Genomic DNA, 20,119 nt, shown 5'->3' on the forward strand with positions numbered 1-20,119 from the left:
ATAAAGAACCCCCATCTGTCATTTATGAAAAATTATGTGAAGCAGCTTGGAAGTGGACTAATTTGGACCCTGAGGATGAGAATAATTCTAGACTTCTAAATGTGTTGTTCATTGGGCAGGCAGCACCTGATATTAGAAAGAAATTACAGAAAGCGTTTGGTGCTGATGGTATGACAATATCCCAATTGTTATCAATTGCTTGCAAAGTTTATAATAACTGGGATGAAGCAGAGGAAAAGGAAAAACAAAATAAATCAAAATTACAAGCTTCCTTGTGGGCCGCCTTGTCAGAAGGACAAGGAAGAGGCAGAGGAAGAGGCAGAGGAAATTTTAGAGGAGGGTTTCAAGGTAGAGGAGGAAATCATGGAAATACTGGGAAAAGTCATAGTAATATTCCTTTAGGAGCAAATCAGTGTGCATATTGTAAGCAAGAGGGCCACTGGAAAAAAGATTGCCTATGCCTTTTGAATAATCAGGAAAAGGGAACAGAGACAGCTGCCAAGGTACTGGCAGAGAAAGGATTAGATTGAAGGGGACCGGAGGAATTTATTAAAGTTTCCTCAGCCAATCCTCTGGTTCCAGTAAAGCTGGGGAAGGAAACAACAGATTTTTTAAATAGATAGCAGAGCAACTCACTCAGTACTTACCGATTGTAAAGAACCTTAAGTAAAATTAAGACCAGTGTAACTGGTGCCACCGCGAAAAAGACTCTAAGGTCATTCTTACAACTAATGGAGTGTACAATTGGAAATACTATGGTAACTCATTGACTTCTTTATATGCCAGAGTGCCCCTTGCCATTGTTGGGGCGAGATTTGCTATGCAAGTTAAATGCACAAATAACTTTTTCTGAAAATTTGGTACAGCTGCACATTCCCCCAGAAAATGCCTGGAAAGCACAAATGTGTCTGCTGACTCAAGGTGAAAAGGATGAAAATACAGACATTCCCGAAGAAGTATTGAGTGCAGTGATACCACTGGTATGGGCATCGGGGAAACCAGGATGAGCAAAGGCGTTACCCCAATAAAAATTGAGTTGAAATCTGGAGCCCAACTGGTAAGAAAGAAACAATATGGTATCAGATTAGAGGCGCGGCAAGGACTGGAACCATTCATTAACTCCTTTTAGAACATGGGCTATTATGGGAGTGTCAATCAGAATTTAATACTCCCATTTTGCCAGTAAGAAAGCCTAATTCTCAAGAATATAGGTTGGTACAGGATTTGCGGGAAATTAACGCTCAAACAGTTGATGTCCACCCTGTGGTGCCAAACCTGTATACTCTACTTGCTTCCGTCCCTGAAAATAATATGTATTTTACAGTTCTAGATTTAAAAGATGCTTTCTTTTGCATTCTGGTGGATGAACAGAGTCAGCTCATCTTTGCTTTTGAATGGGAAAGCCCGACCACAGGACGAAAGATTCAGTTATATTGGACTGTACTACCACAAGGATTCAAAAATAGCCCAACGTTATTTGGTAATGCATTGGCAAAAGAATTAGAGCAATGGCAAGGTAATAATAGACATATAACCTTGTTGCAATATGTTGATGATTTATTAATTGGCTCAAGCAATTACAGTGAATGTTTTGAAGCTACAATTAGTTTGCTGAACTTTTTAGGACTTGCAGGATATTGCGTCTCCAAAAAAAGGCACAAATAGCAAAAGATAGAGTTTGATACCTGGGATTTGAAATCACGCAGGGACAGTGGAAATTGAGCACAAAACTGAAGGAGGTGATTTGTAGAATTGCTGTACCTAGATCAAAAAAAAAAAACAACTGAGAGGATTCTTGGGTATGACTGGATGGTGTCAGTTGTGGATTCCTAATTTTGGACCGATCGCTAAACCACTATATGCTGCCATCAAGGGTCCAGAGGCACTACTTGCATGGACTGCTGAGTGTCGAAAGGGTTTTGATGAAATCAAGAAAAGACTTATGGAAGCTCCTGCATTAGGACTTCCAAATTTAGAAAAACCTTTTCAGCTGTACGTGCATGCGAGGCAACAGGTGGCTTTAGGAGTCCTAACTCAAATGTTGGGAAGCTGGAAGAGACCTGTGGGGTATTTTTCTAAACAATTAGACAAAGTCAGTAAAGGATGGCCTGCTTGTCTGAGAGCTGTTGCTGCGGCAGTGATTTTAACTGAAGAGGCCAGGAAACTGACCTTGGGGAACCCATGACCGTGTTTGTACCCCAGGCCATGATCTCTCTCCTAGAAAACAAGGGACACCATTGCAGACTGGCTTCTAGCAGACTGGCTAAATACCGGGCTGTTCTGCTGGAGCAGGATGATGTTACCCTTTCAATATCTGCCACTTTAAACCCTGTGAATTTGCTACCGATCTCAGAACAAGATGAATTACAACATGATTGTCTGACAACAATCGAACAAGTTTATTCCAGCTGACCGGATTTACAGGATACTCCTCTTTCTGATTTTGATGTAGAATTATATACAGATGGAAGTAGTTTCATGTCTGGAGGAAAGCATTGTGCTGAATATGCAATAGTGACCAGAGTCCATGTTTTGGAAGCCAAATCTTTGCCTTATAATACTTCAGCCCAGAAGGTGGAATTGATTGCTCTAACTTGAGCTCTAGAAATAAGTACCAGGAAAAAGGCTAGTATTTTCACAGATTCAAAATATGCCTTCGGAGTTGTCCATGCTTATGGGGAAATTTGGAAAGAAAAGGGACTTTCAAATTCACAAGGAAAACAACTTCTAAACCCCGAAAGGACAATGGAATTTATGTTGTGCTAACAATCCGAAGGTGGAAAAGAAAACAATAGAAGGAAATGTAAAATGAGGAATAACGCACAGGGAGCACTGGCAAATAGATTTTTCAGAGTTACCTAGATGTAACCAATATAAATATTTGTTAGTCCTGGTAGATACTTTTGCTGGTTGGCCTGAAGCTTTCCCTTGTTGCACCAACAAGGCAAGAGAGGTCATTAAAATAATGTTAAAGGAAATAGTTCCTAGATTTGGTATTACCTCATTTCATAGCAGAAATAGTATCAGGGAGTATCAAAAATTTTGCAGATAAAATGGCATCTCCATACCCCATGGAGACCTCAATCTAGTAGAAAGACAGAGTGAATGAATCAGACTCTTAAGAGGCAAATTTCAAAATTATGCCGGGAAGCTCACCTCAAATGCGTAGAAGCCCTACCCTTGGCCCTATTGAGAGGTAGGGTAACCCCAAGAATCAGAGAACGAGTAAGCCCCTTTGAGATCATGTATGGAAAACCATATCCTACTAACGCACTCACAATAAAAGAGGATCAAATGCACATGAAAGGACAGGAAACAGTTAAAGACTATTTAATTTCTCTTTCGCAGATCTTGTCTTTGTTACACAGGTACTTAAATCAGAGGACACCTTTGCCTAGGGATACCCCTGCCCATCCTTTTCAGCTGGGAGACCTTGTCTACATTCCAACTTGGAAAGACGAGCCACTAAAGGGAAAGTAGAAACAGGATGGCTTAAGAAGATTTTACATGGTTTAGGATTCTCCCTAACAGGATGGTTACAAAATCTGTTATGGAATTTAATTATCTTTGTAATAATTACAATAATGGTTTGTGTCATGTTTGGATGCTTAAAAAGTCTATTTGCTAGACAAATATCTCAATCTTATGCGTTAGTTGTACCAAATGGAGATGAGACTTGTCGAAAAATTTGATTCGGTAAGTCTCAAAGGGGGGAACTGTTGTAAGCATCAAACGTAAGTATACAACTCACATAAAGATTGATGCTGCTGTAGACATCCACTGTAGAGCCCTACCCTATCTCCATAGGAACTTATACAATGTACCTTTGTCTAATAAGCAGGATGTGGCTGCCAAAAAGCAGAAGTGTAACTGATGCATTACTAGTCTAGTTAGTAAACCATGAAGAACCGCTTAGATTTGCCAAAAAGGTAGGAAACCCGGGGAAAGGTAGTTCTGGCAGGGGGAGATCGCGACCCCCGACTCACGGACCACCTACCCCAATTAGACCACTGACTCAAATGATGGAGTTGAACAACAACGACTAAGCATGCGTACTAATTTACATGCTAGGTGAAGAGATTTTAACCAATCATTTAATAGAAGAATACTGCATAGGTACTAGGAAGTTGAATGTGCTAATGCTTTGTGTATAAATAACTGTTAATTTGAAAGCTGTGTGTGCTGTCTTGGGACAGACACCCATATCTGCTCAAATATGCAATAAAATACCTCTGCTCTGTGTGAACATGGGCATTTTGCACACCGGGTGAACAAACCCTGATTTTTGGGACAACATGTTCACCGAGTAACTTACATATTTGTGCTTCAGGCTGCAACTTTTCCTTCCCAGCTGTAATTTTCCCAGGGTATTCTACAATTATATCCCTTTGTAGCAGCTGAAATATGAATATCCTTGCTTTTTCCTGTCACTATTTAATGAGTGGCAGACGTGGTCTCTTTACATAACTGCACTAATGGCCTCATTGAAAGTGAAACCAGGCACGGGTTCCTGTAAGCCATATGATTTTCTCTCTGTGCAACCCTGAGCCCTACAGCATCAGTCCCTCCCTGAGACTGACGGCACCACAGCTGTCTGGAGTTCCTAGGAAAGCACGAGGAAATTCAACATGTAGTCTTGCTTGCGACCAGTTAATCTTTGGAAAACTGACGCTTATTAGCTTGCTCAGGGAGCAATCTGATGTCTACCTGGTAGGACTGAACAGAGGGGGTTATAGGGGCCCCTATTTCACTACTTGAAGGGCACTGGACATCAAAACTAGGGCCAGCTCCATCAGATGACTGAATCAGAACCTAAAAGGGTAGGAAGAGAGGTCAAAAATAGAGTATTAGGGTATGTGTAAATTAAGCCTTCTAAAAATTAAAAAAAAAAGAAGAGTAAAATCAAAGAAGTTTGATACAGACTTTTATCTACATTTTTATTACAGTGAGATGAACCAAATATGAATAAATTGAGGAAAATGTAATGAACATTGCCTGATAACATTCTTAGACATTCCATGCATGCTTTTGAAGACTGCCTTGTCTTGACTTTTAAATACCTCTGGGACATGAATTGTAATTATACAGATTTAGGAATTTGCCAAGACTCCTCTGAGAAACTGTGTAATTTCAGAAGCATGTTTGTAAGAATCTGACAGAGTACTTGAGTAAGGTGCTTGCTCAGTAAATAAATACTAAATAATTTTGCTATCACTTTCCTTTCTAGAACTTTCAAAACAGATTTTAATTGCTGTGTTATAAAATTAGTCCATATGCTTAGTTAGAATAGAACACACTACTGTTTCTCCTACAGCATATTTCCCTTTCCTGAGTAAATGAAATAAATCTTGCAGGACAGATCTGCATATAATATTTTAAAGAAGAAATTTGCATTATGAGTTTGTAAAAGCCCTTTAAAAGTAAATTTAAGTCTTATATTTTATGTATAGCTTAAAGATGACAAAGAGTGGACTTCAAGAATGGGAAGGTCATCATTAAAGTCTACAGAAACCAAGAATTAGTTTATTTACTACTGGATTTAAGAACCTATTTTTTCTTTTCTAAGAATTGCTCCACCACTTTAAAAAAAAAAAAAAAGCTTTTCTAGTGATTGTTAAACTCTTGTTAGCACTGAGATACTAGGTCTGTGGGTTACAGAAAGACAGTCACTGGTAAACATTTACTGTAATACATTAAAGTCAATGGCATTAGATTAGTGATGCCAGCTCACGTAAACTGTAAAGAAAAAGACAAAAGCTAAGCTTTGCTATTTTCAGCACGAGTTTGAAACGCATGCAACAGGACTAAACTTGCCTTGCATTTTAGTCTTTCCTTGGTTCCTTGCACAAACATAAACTAACAGGGGCACTTCGTATACAACTTGGCAGACAGGCACTTCCATGTCAGAAATGCAAGGACATTGCTGGAGAGGATGTGTATGCTGTGTTACAGAACGGCTACTGGTGGGAAGGCAGCGGCACCAGCTCCAGGCAGCACAAACAGCCCAGCATGTTCTCATGTACTAACAGGCTGATCCAAGGTCTACTGAAGTCAGTCAGAAGTCTCACCCTTGAAACTGCTCCCTCAAGCCAAGTGTGACATCAGCTGACTTCAAAGGTTTACAGTCAAATTAAAAGGGTGCTTTTTGGGTTTTTAATTTTCTTTTTTTTTTTTTAAAGAATGCTACAGTCAATATATGTCCACTAGGCCCCGCAGTACAGAACCTGTTAAAGTTTAAATCTTTCACCTCATTCAAGTGCCTTCCTTATATTTTTAAATGGTTTGCAAATAACACAGGTGGGTATTGATGTAGTATCAAAGGTATTTTTATTTGATGTAGATAAGACTAAGTTTGGGCTAGCAACTTTCTATTCTATATAAATACAAGACAGATCTAACAGTTTGCATTCAGCAGTGTACATATTAAAACAAATTAGCTAATAATTTGAATTTTTCTTCCATAAATCATAGCAAAGACATTGAAGTTCTTTTTAAGAAAGGAGATAATTAAATATTACATGAGGTATTTTAACAAAGTATATTTTCTCACCAGAATACATCTTAAAATAAGTACCCCTAGTTTAAATGACCTGGTGCAGTAAAACAGAACAGACAGTACTAGAAGTATCCCTGTGTCCAGCAGCAACTTCATTTTCACAGCATGATTTAACACTTGGTATTTTTATAACTAGAAACTAAAATTTGCATTTCTATACTACCTTCCACCTGAGAATATGAAGGAGCTTTACAACCTTGTGATAACCTCCTCCCTCCAGAGGCAGTCAGACCAGTTAAATAGCTGCAGAAACAAAAGTACAGTGAGATTTCTGCAACTTGCCCCAGGTCAAAAGAGGAAGACGAAAGCAAAAGCAGCCTGATATTCTTTCTCCCGTGTTCAACTCACAGATCTCCATTCTTTCTGTATTGATACCAGGCCTAAGTCACTGTCTAATCTACTTTGTAACATTCAGTATCTTTTTGTGTGCAGTGTCTTCCCAGTAGCCCAAAAGGACATGCAGTCTAGTAAATCAAGGTACACAGAACAAAAGAAAATGGAGCTGCTAGTTATTAGTTTGTGATGTGGCCTCCTACCAACATATCTAAAACAATTTACAAGTTAGGCTTTATCATCAAAATGGAAGTTTTATTTATATTTTCAACATGAAATACAGTGTTGTGCTGACAGACATGCTTTTCTGCAAGATTGGGAAATTCTGTCTTGTATATTCTGATTTTAAATAGATATGAGTCCTATTTTAAACTTTTCCTGTACTCTGACATTCATTGTAATTAACTCATTAAAAGCAATATTTATAAAGCACTGATTGCAGGCTGTACATAACTAGGGAGTGATGACATACAACAGACAACAATTACTTGGTTTTGGTTTATCAAGTGGTAAGTTACATATGCATTTCTTCAAAATTCAAAAGCTAGCTTCCGTGGAGTCATGAATTGCTTCACCATTTCATCTGTGACCTGCTTCCGTCTCTCTTGATGAGCTGCTATCAAGGGCTGCAATGTTTCAATAAGAACCTTCTTCAGCTCCCCCGTGAGCAATTCCCCACTTGTGTATGCCTGTCAAGAAAGTGTTGATTGCTAAATATGGTGTTATATGGAAAAAGACTCAGTGACAAGTATTTCTTTAAAAGCTTGGCCCTAGCAAATACAGATTTGGATGTCTTAAATATAAGCACATGCCTTAGAAGATCACGTGGTATCACTCTAAAAATGTAACTTGCAAAATTGCTTGTTGCCTTTTAAAAGATTAAGACAGCTGGGCAATTTCCTATGTGACAAGTTATATGGACTGAATAGGCTACATTCACAAGAATTTAACTGGGAAATCCTGTAATTATTTGCAGGAAACTCCCCAGAATCCCAGTTCAAATAAACAGTCACCCTAAGCTGTTTTTTTGCAATAAGAGGTACAAATTCTCATATTTTTCTCTCACGGCATTTGGGTAAGAGATTAAATGTGATTAAAGTATCCTTTTATAGAAAAGACACTCATAATCTACGGTCACACTAGCAGTCATATTCACAGTTGGTAATTCATTCAATTGCTCTGATACTGAAAATGCTTTAGCTAGAACCACAGGCTAACAGCTGACTGGTTCAGCCCTGGTTAGAAACCATGGCTGGGGCAGTTCAGCTATGATTTGAAATAGCAATAAACATGATAATCTTACCTCCCCTTGTCATCAAGCCATTTGTAATACCAATTCAAGGTGTAACTGTTGCTGATGCTCACTCAGCAACAGTAAAATATGTTAACAAGAATGAACTGAATTGTAACTTCGGTGGTGGTTTTTGGGGGTGTGTTTTGTTTGTTTGTTAGTTTGTTATAAAAACACCAATATTGCTTTCTCCGAGTATCCACTTCTGAAAGCTTCTTCCTCTGGTACAATAACTGAAACAGCTCCACTAATGCCGCTATAAGTAGTGACTTCATGTTTTCTAATCTGGTTCTGAGACAGCATTGCAGCAAGCTGCTAGCTGTGGTCTAGGCTTTGGGCTCTGTAGCAGAGTTAGGCCGATACTGTTGCAGTGGTTGGAGACTAACGGAAAACAGGTCAATAAGTCAAATGTGCTCCAGATTTGGAGGTGATAGGTGACAGCCAACATGGCTTCACTAAGGGCAAATTGTGCCTGACAAATTTGGTGGTCTTCTACGACGGGGTTACAGCATTGGTGGATAAGGGAAGAGCAACTGACGTCATCTACCTGGACTTGTGCAAAGCATTTGACACTGTCCCACACGACATCCTTGTCTCTAAATTGGAGAGACATGGATTTGATGAACAGACCACTTGGTGGATAAGGAATTGGCTGGATGGTTGCACTCAAAGAGTTGTGGTCAACAGCTTGATGTCCAAGTGGAGACCAGTGATGAGTGGCGTTCCTCAGGGGTCAGTACTGGGACTGGCGCTGTTTAAAATCTTTGTTGATGATGTGGACAGCGGGATTAAGTGCATCCTCAGCAAGTTTGCTGATGACACCAAGCTGTGTGGTGCAGTCAACATGCTGGAGGGAAGGGATGCCATCCAGAGGGACCTTGACAGGCTTGAGAGGTGGGCCCGTGCAAACCTCATGAAGTTCCACAAGGCCAAGTGCAAGGTCCTGCACATGGGTCAGGGCAATCCCAAGCACAAATACAGGCTGGGCGGAGAATGGATTGAGAGCAGCCCTGAGGGGAAGGACTTGGGGGTGTTGGTTGATGAAAAGCTCAACATGACCGAGCAATGTGTGCTTGCAGCTCAGAAAGCCAACCGTATCCTGGGCTGCATCAAAAGAAGCATGACCAGCAGGTCAAGGGAGGTGATTCTCCCTCTCTACTCTGCTCTTGCGAGACCCCACCTGGAGTACTGCATTCAGCTCTGGAGCCCCCAACATAAGGACATGGACCTGTTGGAGCGAGTCCAGAGGAGGGCCACGAAGATGATCAGAGGGCTGGAGCACCTCTCCTGTGAGGACAGGCTGAGAGTCTTGGGGTTGTTCAGCCTGGAGAAGAGAAGGCTGCGGGGAGACCTTACAGCAGCCTTCCAGTACCTGGAGGGGGCCTACGAGAAAGCTGGAGAGGGACTTTTTACAAGGGCATGTGGTGATAGGATGAGGGGTAATGGCTTTAAACTGAAAGAGGGTAGATTTAGATTGGATTTTAGGAAGAAATTCTCCACTATGAGGGTGGTGAGGCACTGGAACAGGTTGCCCAGAGAAGCTGTGGATGCCCCATCCCTGGAAGTGTTCAAGGCCAGGTTGGATGGGGCTTTGAGCACCCTGGTCTAGTGGAAGGTGTCCCTGCCCATGGCAGGGTTGGAGCTAGATGATCTTTAAGGTGCCTTCTAACCCAAACCATTCTATGATTCTATTTCCATAAGGAATTTACAACAGTCTGCATGGGGATTAGTAGCTATCCAACCCTGGTCTTGTGTGGGAAAGAGTAGAGGGCTGGAGAAGAATCTGTAGTTCTGGATTTTCTTGCAGCTGTTTCTAGCAGGAGAAGGCTGATAAACCAATGTGACATGGGTACTATCAGCTGTGGATACTGCCTTCCAGAGAATGCATACTGGCTAGTATTGATGATGATCATACAGCTGAAGGAAGTGAAATATCTTGCTACCACCCCCAGGGACAGAAGTCTGCCAGACAGGTTTAAGGAAAATGCCACTTATATGAAGCAGTTTTTGCTTAGGATCAGTGAATCAATTCCTCATAGCTGTTACATTTCTTGTGATAAGAAAAAACAAAAAAACAGCAAGCTTTAGACATGAGCTTTTGCAGTTTTGCAGAGTATTTAGGTACCTTGCACATAAGGAACAGGCAGAGTGTATTATACAATTAAAATTAATCCTAAGGTGGCCTCATCTGAAGGTGGGGGAGATACTGTCCTACACAGTGTTGGAGATCCTTGTGAAAATACTAGGAAATTCTTTTATTATTATTTTTTTTTAAAGAAGAGATAGATTGGCCTGTGAGAAAGAAGAACATTGCAAACAAACAAATACAGAGGCCTTAATACTGAAACTTGCAAGGGAGGGAGAGCACAAGAATAACAACACAATTACCTTCCTGGTTCATAGGAGGTTCATAGGAGGACTTAGTTACAGCTTTGTCGAGGACTTAGGTACAGCTTTGTCCTCACAATAAGGAATGAATAATACTATTTTCAACTTTGCTACTTACCTGCTTCAGTTGTTCAAGCCTGTCATCATCTTCCAGGAAGAAAGTCAGGTACATAAAAGACACGTCAACATCACAGTTACCTCCGTACTTCCTGTGCTCTTCAATAGTATCTCTGCCTCCTGAGAAGGCATGCTTGTTAATCTGAAACAACATAATGATGTTATGGAATAATTTCTACTAAATTCTGGATTACTATACTGTAAACAGAGGTGTATCATGATCCTACAAATTCTATATTAAGGACTAGCTGAAGGGTGAATGGGGCAAGCTAATGCAGAGCCTCAAGACTGAAGCAGGGAGGCAAGAGGAGGTCATTAGCATCCAGCAGGGAAAAATGGCCATACACATACTCCTCAGACTGCATAACCAGAACAAAAATGAAGCAAAAATTAAAAATAATCACCCAAGATACAGTCAAAAAAGTTTTAAGTCCCTTTTGCTGAAGCTGTTGCCTGTTGTATAGAATTTGTGCTTACAGGAAATGTACTTCATGTAAGAAAAAAAAAAAAAAAGATATTCACTTCATCAAGACACTAATTTTGAAAGTGACAGAGAAGGCATGGAGAATTTTGAAGAAATCCTAAAGAGAACCTAGTCTCCTCTTTTCAAGGAAAAGGAAAACAAGAGAAAGCAAAGCTAAAGATTACAAAACTCTGGCTAGAACAGCTAAAATTAGGCAAATACCCAATTGTCCAGTCTAAAAATGGAATACTTGCTGACTCTCCCCCACTCTTTTTAAGCATAGCTTCCTATGGGCAGATGAACTATACTGGTGAATAGATGTACCTGCTAATCCCATTCCCAGTAAATTCAGAAGACACTAGCCTATTTTAAAAATTTATACATGCGTAGAATTCTCGGAGGATGCTAATCTTCCTACAAATTTAAAGAAAATAAATTTCCAGGAAGAGGGGAGGGAAAAAAAAAAAAAGTATTTCTCAACCATAAGCTGAGCTTTCATTTGGCTCTTGTATCTTTTCAGATATCATCATCAACCAGCCAAGAGACACACATGCATATGAAGTCTTTTTTATTTTAGTTTGGGTATCTAGGAACAGTTATATATTTACAATTTCTGAACATTCTTACTATCTCTATGACTGTCTAGTGCTTTTTTGAATCTTTCTAACCACCACGTTAGAAATGATGCCTTGTGGCAATGAATTACATACAGAAATAATGCACTGATGAATATCTTAAGAAAATAAACTGCCATCTGTCACATTACATCTATTCTTATACTGTAGGACACCCTGAATAGCTGTCTCAGTATCTGTAAAACTAAGTTTTTACATATTGTTTTGCACTTCCCCTCACCTCTCTCCTTATTAGATTTTGAAAATCTTTGTATAAATTTTTTTTCTATGTCCCTCATCTCTACAGTTTGTCTTCTTACTAAGGTGAGAGGGATTAAATACAATATGCCAGGTGAAGGCACAGTATTGTTTTATACAAAATATTTCCTATATTAATCTCAAGTTCATTTTTTACATATTCTGGCACCTACTCATTGACTGAAACTTTTTACATATTCTGGCACCTACTCGTTGACTGAGGGCTTCAATGATTTATCTATAGCGATGTACTGATCTTTTCCCTGAATTAGTATAGACTTAGAATCTAAATAGCAGTTTCTAGGAAAACAAACAAATAATTGAGCTGTAATTTGGTGTTAATAGGTGAAATAAGAATAGTTTATTACAACGTTGCCATTCATCTCCTTGGATTTCCCAGAAACTTCTCAGCCTTTCCCAATATCTAGTAATTCTTCATCTTCTATTACTTCATTACTTAGCAATGTACTAGTGATCTGAAAAATGCTGTAAGCAGTAATTTTTTTTGTGCAGCAGTGGCACACTCTTTTTAACCTTCATCCATCATCAGAAGTCACCTTTCCTACTCTATTTTTTAATTTATTGGCCATAACAATATTTGGTCTTTCACTCAAGCTCTATTTCCATAAAGACTTGTTTCTGATGGGCTTTAGAAGCTGAAATAAATCTCCATTTGTCCTCCATTACTCAATACTTTACATTTACTTTACATTATGTTCAGAATTTTATCTCTATAGCTTTTATATTCCAAGTAGCTAGAATAATTTTGTTATTTTTCCAACTAGTTTAAAGATAGCTGAAATAGGACTTATTAACTGGACACAAGGCATCTTGGATCTCTTTGCAGATTACTAGCTACTTGCCAGGAAAAACAAAATGGAAGAATGTTACCAACATTGCCACTAACCATGTAACCTCTGTTCTGATATTATAGGCTTTTTAAAAAAGCAATGTGTAAATGTGCAAATAAACTGGAATTATTATAATCCAACACATGAAGAATTCCAATTCTTCAAAACAGTACTGTTTAATCAGTTTCTACATAAGATAATGAATACTTATGAGATGGCTGCAGAAGAATCTGATCTGTACATGGGTTTGTCAATCATAAGAGAATTGATCCAAGCCCACCCAGCGGAAAAAACATATCCCTCTTTTTTCTTTTTTTTGAGAGAGAGTTATTTCATGTCTGGTTATCATGCCTATAAATCCTTTTCCAAAAACTGAGTTTTATTTATTTTTTTAAATACCACAACACAGGTGAACTTTTGCCAAACTGTATCATCTGACACTGGATAAGAGGGATTTTCCTTTGAGCTAGAAGGGGCACGAGAAATTTACTCAGATAGGAGAAAATACATTATAAAAATTAGGTGAAATTCAACATAATATTTATTTGTGAATTGGAGGGAGGAGTGCATGGCAGCAGCAGATCCACAAGCAGCAGGAAAAGTCTGACCTGTGTTGTAACCGACACCATGCACCGCTTAGTGCTCCCAGCATGGACAGGCAGTCAAGAGAAAGAGCTGTTTATTTGATTTACATCATGGACTGTCAGATTTCAAAACTATGGCAACATAATATTTATTTTTAGAGCATGAGCCTCCACAGCTCTTATTCTTACACCACTGCTCTGCAGATATCACATAAACAAACATGGTATTTTGTACATTATTCTAGCTAATGTTTGTACCGTTAGACTAGTTGGCAAGGCAAAAGATTCTGTTTGATAGTCTAGCTAAATTTGCGTAATTTGGTCAATTCCTGAAAATGCTTTGCCATGAAATGTATGGGAAAAAGGATTCAGATATGTTCAAAGAAAACATTAAAAAATTGCCGTTGTAACTGTGAGGACCACCACTCCTTTTTGTTATAAAGCTTTGTGTTCTCAGGTTTTGCAGGTCCTTACCTTTGTCTTGATTTGTTTGGGTGTATCAGTGAGGAAGATGGAAGAGTTCGGGTCACTAGCACTCATTTTCGTCTGTGCTCCTTGCAGGGCTGGGAAGAAGACTGAATGCAGCAAGGCTGGTTTAGGCTGTCCAATTCTAGGTGCTACATCCCGGGTCATTCTAAAATAAGGGTCCTAAAACAACCATTAATAAAAGCACAGAATAAAGCTGAAAAATGTGATTTAAAAGCTGATTAGTGCTGACTCATTCATGCCTTAAAAGGTGGTCTCAGAAAAAAAAACAAAAAACCACAACCAAACAAACCACAAAACATTCCAGAACCTACTTCCAACCCAGTTCATCCAGAGGAACAAACAAACAAAATCCCTTTTTTTCATTTCTGTAGTTTTGCTGTACACTCTGATTCCCACAATTAATAGGCATATTTACAAAGATTTACATGAATTCAAATAGTTGTGAAACGTATGCTTAGTAGTCCCAGAGACTGATGCAGACTAAGATGCAAGCTTCCTCCCAAAGCATTTAACAACCAGCTCAGATTCTGAACTAAAACAGTGATCAAGCTGGCAGTGCAGTGCTGATGATCTGACTTAAACCAACCGTAATAATATTACTACATAATATAGTGGATGATGAATGTAATTACATCATCTTCCAGTGATTGTCCCTGTAGCTAAAATAGTTAAATATTCAGACAGTGCAGAATTTGATTCCTAGACACAATACTTATTTAAAGTAATGATGTTACCACTGTCATTTGTAGCTGATGTTCTTCCCACCTCTCTATATAGATCTGAATTGTTAAGGCTCTGCAGCCTTTCTGGCAAACTATTTCAATGCTTCTTTATTCTTACTGATAGGTTTTCCCTATGGTTCAACGTAAATCTCTCGTACTGCAAGTTAAGCTCATTACATCTTGTCCTAGTTACCATGGAGATGGCCAAAAGGTTCTTCCTACTCCCATGTCAGTATACTTTTGCATAGATTTTACTCTCTTTGCTTTCATAGATGTCAGCTCACTGTGAACTGGGTTGAGATCAAGACAGATCCAAGACTGGCAAGAACAAGTAACACATGAATACATGATCATTGGGTTAAGCCTTCATCTTTGTCAGGACACAGCACAACATCCTTTTATCTATTCCAGCTTCTGCCCCAGAAAAGTGCTTGCAGGAATGTTTTACAGATGTTTCAATATACAACCATGAAGCTTGAATGGTACATTACAAAAACAAATCCATGAAAACCAAATTAAGTAATATGATTTTCTTACCTGATCGATAGCACATGGGATAAGACACTGAATGTTCTCCTTGCCATTGAAGATCTGTGGAAATGATGAACTGAAGGATGGAGCAGCCTGAATAGCAGGAAAGCTGATCTTTCCTAGAAAACAATGTTTGGAAAAGCTGAGAAGCCAATATAAGCAATGATAAATAGCAATAACCTTTTGAAATGTGTAAAATGCACAGGTGAATCATTCAGACATGCAATTGAAGACCAGTATCTACCTTTATCGAGCAGCGTTGCCTTATCTGAGGAAACTTTTTCATCTTTACCTTCTATGATGTCAACAAACCTTCAATTAACATACAAACTAATGAAAAAAGGCAGGCTGTGATCACCAAGGTTTCAGAAAAGGTTCATCAGGACATACTCTCTTCATCATTGAACTATCCACCCTTGCCAGAAATACAATTGACTATATCATCACTCTGAGCTGCTAATTTTTTTTCTCTTTTTGAGAGAATGACTATAGAGCTACTTATCAGGCAAGTTCCTCTCTAAGATCTTAGAATCATTGCAATACGCATACTGTACTTGTGAAGCATCTCAGATGTGTCTAGTTTTCTTTTTTTATACAGTGCTTAATCACAGGGTGACCAACCTGCTTCCCTGATCAAAATTCTTTCAGAACAGAAAGCAAATAGCAGATTTTTCCAAACATGTAATGAAGTCATTATCACAATACCAACTTTTATTAGAGCACTGTTAAAAACAAGTAGGCATCTGTTCCTTGGTTACAGTGAAGGTTGAAATGCTGTCACTGGCCCAATTACTGGTCAAAGAATGATGTTAGTGCTCAGGAGCACCAAGGTTTTAATGCCACCTTTGACACAGAATCTTTTTTTTGACCAATGTTATAGAAACCTGCAATTGCAGTAAAGTAAATGGAAGACAGAGTAACCCAGCACCTTGATAATTAGGCTTTTGAGCGCTCCTTAACTTTTTTCATATATGTGTATGCATGTGTGTATTAATATAACTTTTTCTGAAGAGATAAGCTTCTATATAAATTTGGCATAGAATTTCTAGGAGGCATAATTGACTATAGCTGCAATCACTATTAAAAAAAAAAAAAGAATAGTTCTCTGTTCTGGGCATTTCAACGTTGGTGTTTTGTACTTTGCTGTTACTAGGCCAAAAAGGTAGATATCACGCTAGAACTTTCACTGTAAATTGTTTTCTATACTGACAGAACCACAATAACACCCTCTTAGAATCAGCCTAGAAACATGCATCTTCTTGCTTTTTCTATCAGTTTCATAATGACAGGTACTAATTTCTTTAAAATTTCTTAAATAGTGCCACAGAAAGTGAAAGCAAGCATCACTTCCAGTAACTTGTATTATTTCCTACCAATGCAATCACTGTCTGTAAAGCCAAAGATTCCTTTCACTTGGTTAAATGTAACATGCTTCTGAACTTTAACGATGTTTTTGTAGAAGCCGGTACTTGTCCTGTGAGAAAGAAAGTGGAAAAATAAAACAAGAGCAGCAGGAGAGTGTAGGTAGAAACTTTCACTCCAAAAGCTGAGAATGTCAAAAAACCTGCAGGATTAAATCTCACCGTTTTGGACATTTTGTGGCCCACTGAGAATTATTTACAAACAAGAATTTTACACCTTGAAAGTTTAATTTATTCCTCCTGGCCCCCAACATTTACTGCAAACATGTTTTGTCACAATTACTTGTCTAAATCCAGAAATATTTTGATTTGGAAATGGTGCCCAAATGCCTCATGGAGCCTGAAGTTTACTTATCCTTATGCTTCTCTGTGAACTCAGGCAACCTGAAGGGATGGATCATGTCTTCTGTGTTGCTTGGTATCCCCAGTGCATATCCCATACAGGACACTGTGGTTCACCAAAGGAATAGTAGCTCAAATCCTCCAAATTCTCATTTTCTACAGGCTAAGTTCCCTGGCTGGACTTTCTCTGTCACCAAATACAGCAGCAGCAATTCCAAATCAAAAATAGCTCAGCAACTTCTTCCTTTTTTATTTCTGCTGAAGAGCTGAAGCAAAAGAAGCAGCAATTCTGACCTACCCTCATTCACCCACAGGACAGATCTGTGTTAATGCAACCTTTCTAAGGCAGGAAAGTCAGGGGAGTGAAAGGAGGGAAAACTGCTTTGTAGGCTCCACATTCTGGGGACTGTACATTATACAGTTTGTCTCTAAAACATATGTTCTCTCATCCAAGTCTTTAAGGAAGCTCATCACCCCACATGGAAGAACAAAGCCCACAACTTCAGTTCTGAAATCTGCCATAAAACTTCTTCGTTCTGATAAGGCAGTTCCAATAGGAGTTTATTTTTCTTAAATCTGCTTTAAACTTTACTCAAAGTTCAAATAATAATCTTTCATGCTGTATCATTAAAGTAATTGACCACAACAAGTTGCTAAAATGCCTTTCATTAATGCAGATAAAGTGTAAACACATCTCAAAGATTTTGATACCATCTTAAACAAATCAATCTGGAGGTTTCTTGGTGGTGTAGGTATTTTTACAATTTAGCTGGTTTAATATATTTTTCATAATTTAAATTTAAGCATTGCACACACAAGTATTTGTTCATATGTTGTACAGAAGAATGACAATAGTATACATATAAAATGTTAGACAGCAGAAAAATTAATAAGTTTCTATTTTAAGTGTTGTAAAACTTATCTTGAAGCTTTCAAATTTAGATACATCTATGAAAACATTGCTGGCTGTCAAAGTTGGAGAGAAGATACAGACACTTTTTTTTCATTACAACACCCTAAAGAAATTTATACTTACCCCAAATAGTCTAAATCAGAAAATATAAAGGTTTTATTGATGTCAAAACCACATGCAATGATGTCTTTTGCATTTTCTCTAGCATACTCGTATGCCTTCTCAGTTGTTAAGTCCTTCCAAAGGTATTTCTCATCATCAGTTAACTGTATAACTAAGGGAACATCAAATACTTCTTGCAGCCACCTAATAAAAGCAGAAAGATTTTATTTCAAAGTAAGTTAAAATGAAGACATAAGTCATGCAGCTAAAATATTTTTATGCATTTAAAGAAAAGGATATAAAGAGGTCTGCTTCTCTTTTCTTTGTATGCATATGCAGTTATGTTTATGTGAACAGAATTAACCGTCTTATACAGCTTATAAGGACAACTTACCTGGAAAAAAAGACTCACACTTATTGTTTCCTGCACATATGATAGCAGTCACCATTTGCAATGGAAACAGAATTCAAGGAGACTTTTTAGCTCTTTGAGTCCCATTTCTCTGTGTCCTGCTGCTGCAGGCACTGCATTATACAGTAATGTTACTGACTTGCATCACAAACTCATTTTTAAGAACAAAAATTTTAAAGAATGCCACAGGGCTGAGGGTGCAAGGAAGAGGGCTTTACGGTGTTGCAGAGATTACGACTCTTTTAATGAAAAGGTAAGATTGCATTGTTTAAGCTCATTAATATTCACCTCAAATAAACAGAACTCCTTGCAATGTATCATTCTGGCAGTTCCATAAACAGCATTCAACATTGCCTTAGAGAAAAATGTTTTGATTAATACAAATGGTAGAAATAACTTACTTTGTGAATATAAACGGGATAAGATGACCAACATGCATTGCCTGAGAGGACGGCCCTCTGCCTGTATAAAGGTAAAAGGACTTCTTATTTTCATAAGCATCAAGGATTTGGTCCATATCTCTAAAGAAAAAACAGAGAAAGCATGATGCAACTCTTTAGGAAGAAACATCTACAGCAAAAAGCTTCTATTCAAAATTTGAGTGCTTTTAAAGCCAAACATATTTATAAATAGAGTATGTTAAGTGTCCTAGAAATGAAAAGGTTTTGTTTGTTTGTTTATTGAATTTAAGAAAAGTGTTGTCTCCTTCAGTCTCCATGAAAAAAAAAAAAAACCTCAAAGAAAAATTAAATTATGCCATGAATCAGGTACTTATTTGATAAGTGCTAGCTGCCATGGGTCAAAAGCTCATGCATGCTAACAATTAAACAGTGTAGATGACTGGCAGGCTGGTGCTTAAGATTAGTCCCTGAGCCTTTTTTATGTAACAATACATATGCATACATCCACAGGCCATGTGGACCCTTGTTGAAATCAGCAGTGACACCATATAAGCCCCAGGGTTCTTTGCTAGGCCATCTCCTCCATCTGGCTACTAACATAGAGTCAAAATGGAACCTGTACAAAGCAAAGATTCCCTGCACATTTCTTCTCAATTTGGGATTAGTGAGGACATATCAGAAACTGATACAACCAAGGGTTTCAAACGTTGCCAGAGTAAACCAACAGTAGCTGTTAATTTCAAATGACATGGTTTACCTTGGTGTAAAAGAACATGGTCTTTTGCTGGTCATAGGTTTCTCCCAACAATGCCCACAGAAAGTCTAACTAATTGGACCTTTTTGAATTTTAAAACAAGAAAAACTCACCTGTGAGAAAAAAAGATTCCTCTACGTAGAAAGCGGTGAGGTTTTTGCCCAATAGCTCTTTCTATTCGATTGATCAGATCTGTGTCAATTTTACTGCTGCCAAACCGAACTATAATAATAAAATATAAAAAAAAATAAGAATAGCATAGCTACAATCAGATCTTGGCTTTACCAAGAACATGCTGATGCAGCCTAGATTAAAAAGGACATCTCCTTCAAGTCTTGGGTAAAATGGCTAGATTTTCCTGATTCTTGCCTGGAGTCCCAGCAGTTGCCTCCGATAGTAACTCTATGCTAGGAGGCCCAGTCTATCTGTAGTAATGCTCCATCCATGACTGATTATAATCGCGGTTTCCTTATAGCAGGACTATTGATATTCAGAACAAAAAACATTCTAAAGAAACATATTTAGCTCAGTAACTTGGCCTCTGTAAGCCATAGGATAAAAATGGCTGTGAGGCTCT

The 20,119-nt window shown here is 38.4% G+C and overlaps 1 protein-coding gene across 3 annotated transcripts in view; it reads right to left on the minus strand.

Annotated features, from left to right (window-relative positions):
• Positions 1 to 4,931: 4,931 nt before the first annotated feature.
• WARS1 (tryptophanyl-tRNA synthetase 1) overlaps positions 4,932 to 20,119 on the minus strand; it is a 28,093-nt gene continuing 12,905 nt past the window's right edge. For 2 of the 3 annotated variants that reach the window (XM_072864691.1, XM_072864690.1), the window contains exons 4-11: positions 19,656 to 19,764; positions 18,789 to 18,908; positions 17,997 to 18,179; positions 16,571 to 16,671; positions 15,204 to 15,316; positions 13,930 to 14,103; positions 10,687 to 10,827; positions 4,932 to 7,578 (exon numbers count right to left, since the gene is read on the minus strand). In XM_072864691.1, coding sequence (XP_072720792.1) covers positions 7,420 to 7,578; positions 10,687 to 10,827; positions 13,930 to 14,103; positions 15,204 to 15,316; positions 16,571 to 16,671; positions 17,997 to 18,179; positions 18,789 to 18,908; positions 19,656 to 19,764 — 1,100 coding nt within the window. In that variant the 3' untranslated portion in view covers positions 4,932 to 7,419. Of the gene's footprint in view, positions 7,600 to 10,686; positions 10,828 to 13,929; positions 14,104 to 15,203; positions 15,317 to 16,570; positions 16,672 to 17,996; positions 18,180 to 18,788; positions 18,909 to 19,655; positions 19,765 to 20,119 lie in introns of all 3 variants that reach the window. The other variant, XM_072864692.1, reaches the window with a different exon arrangement.

The sequence above is a fragment of the Ciconia boyciana genome, chromosome 6, assembly GCF_034638445.1.
Source record: "Ciconia boyciana chromosome 6, ASM3463844v1, whole genome shotgun sequence".
Lineage (NCBI taxonomy): Eukaryota > Metazoa > Chordata > Aves > Ciconiiformes > Ciconiidae > Ciconia > Ciconia boyciana.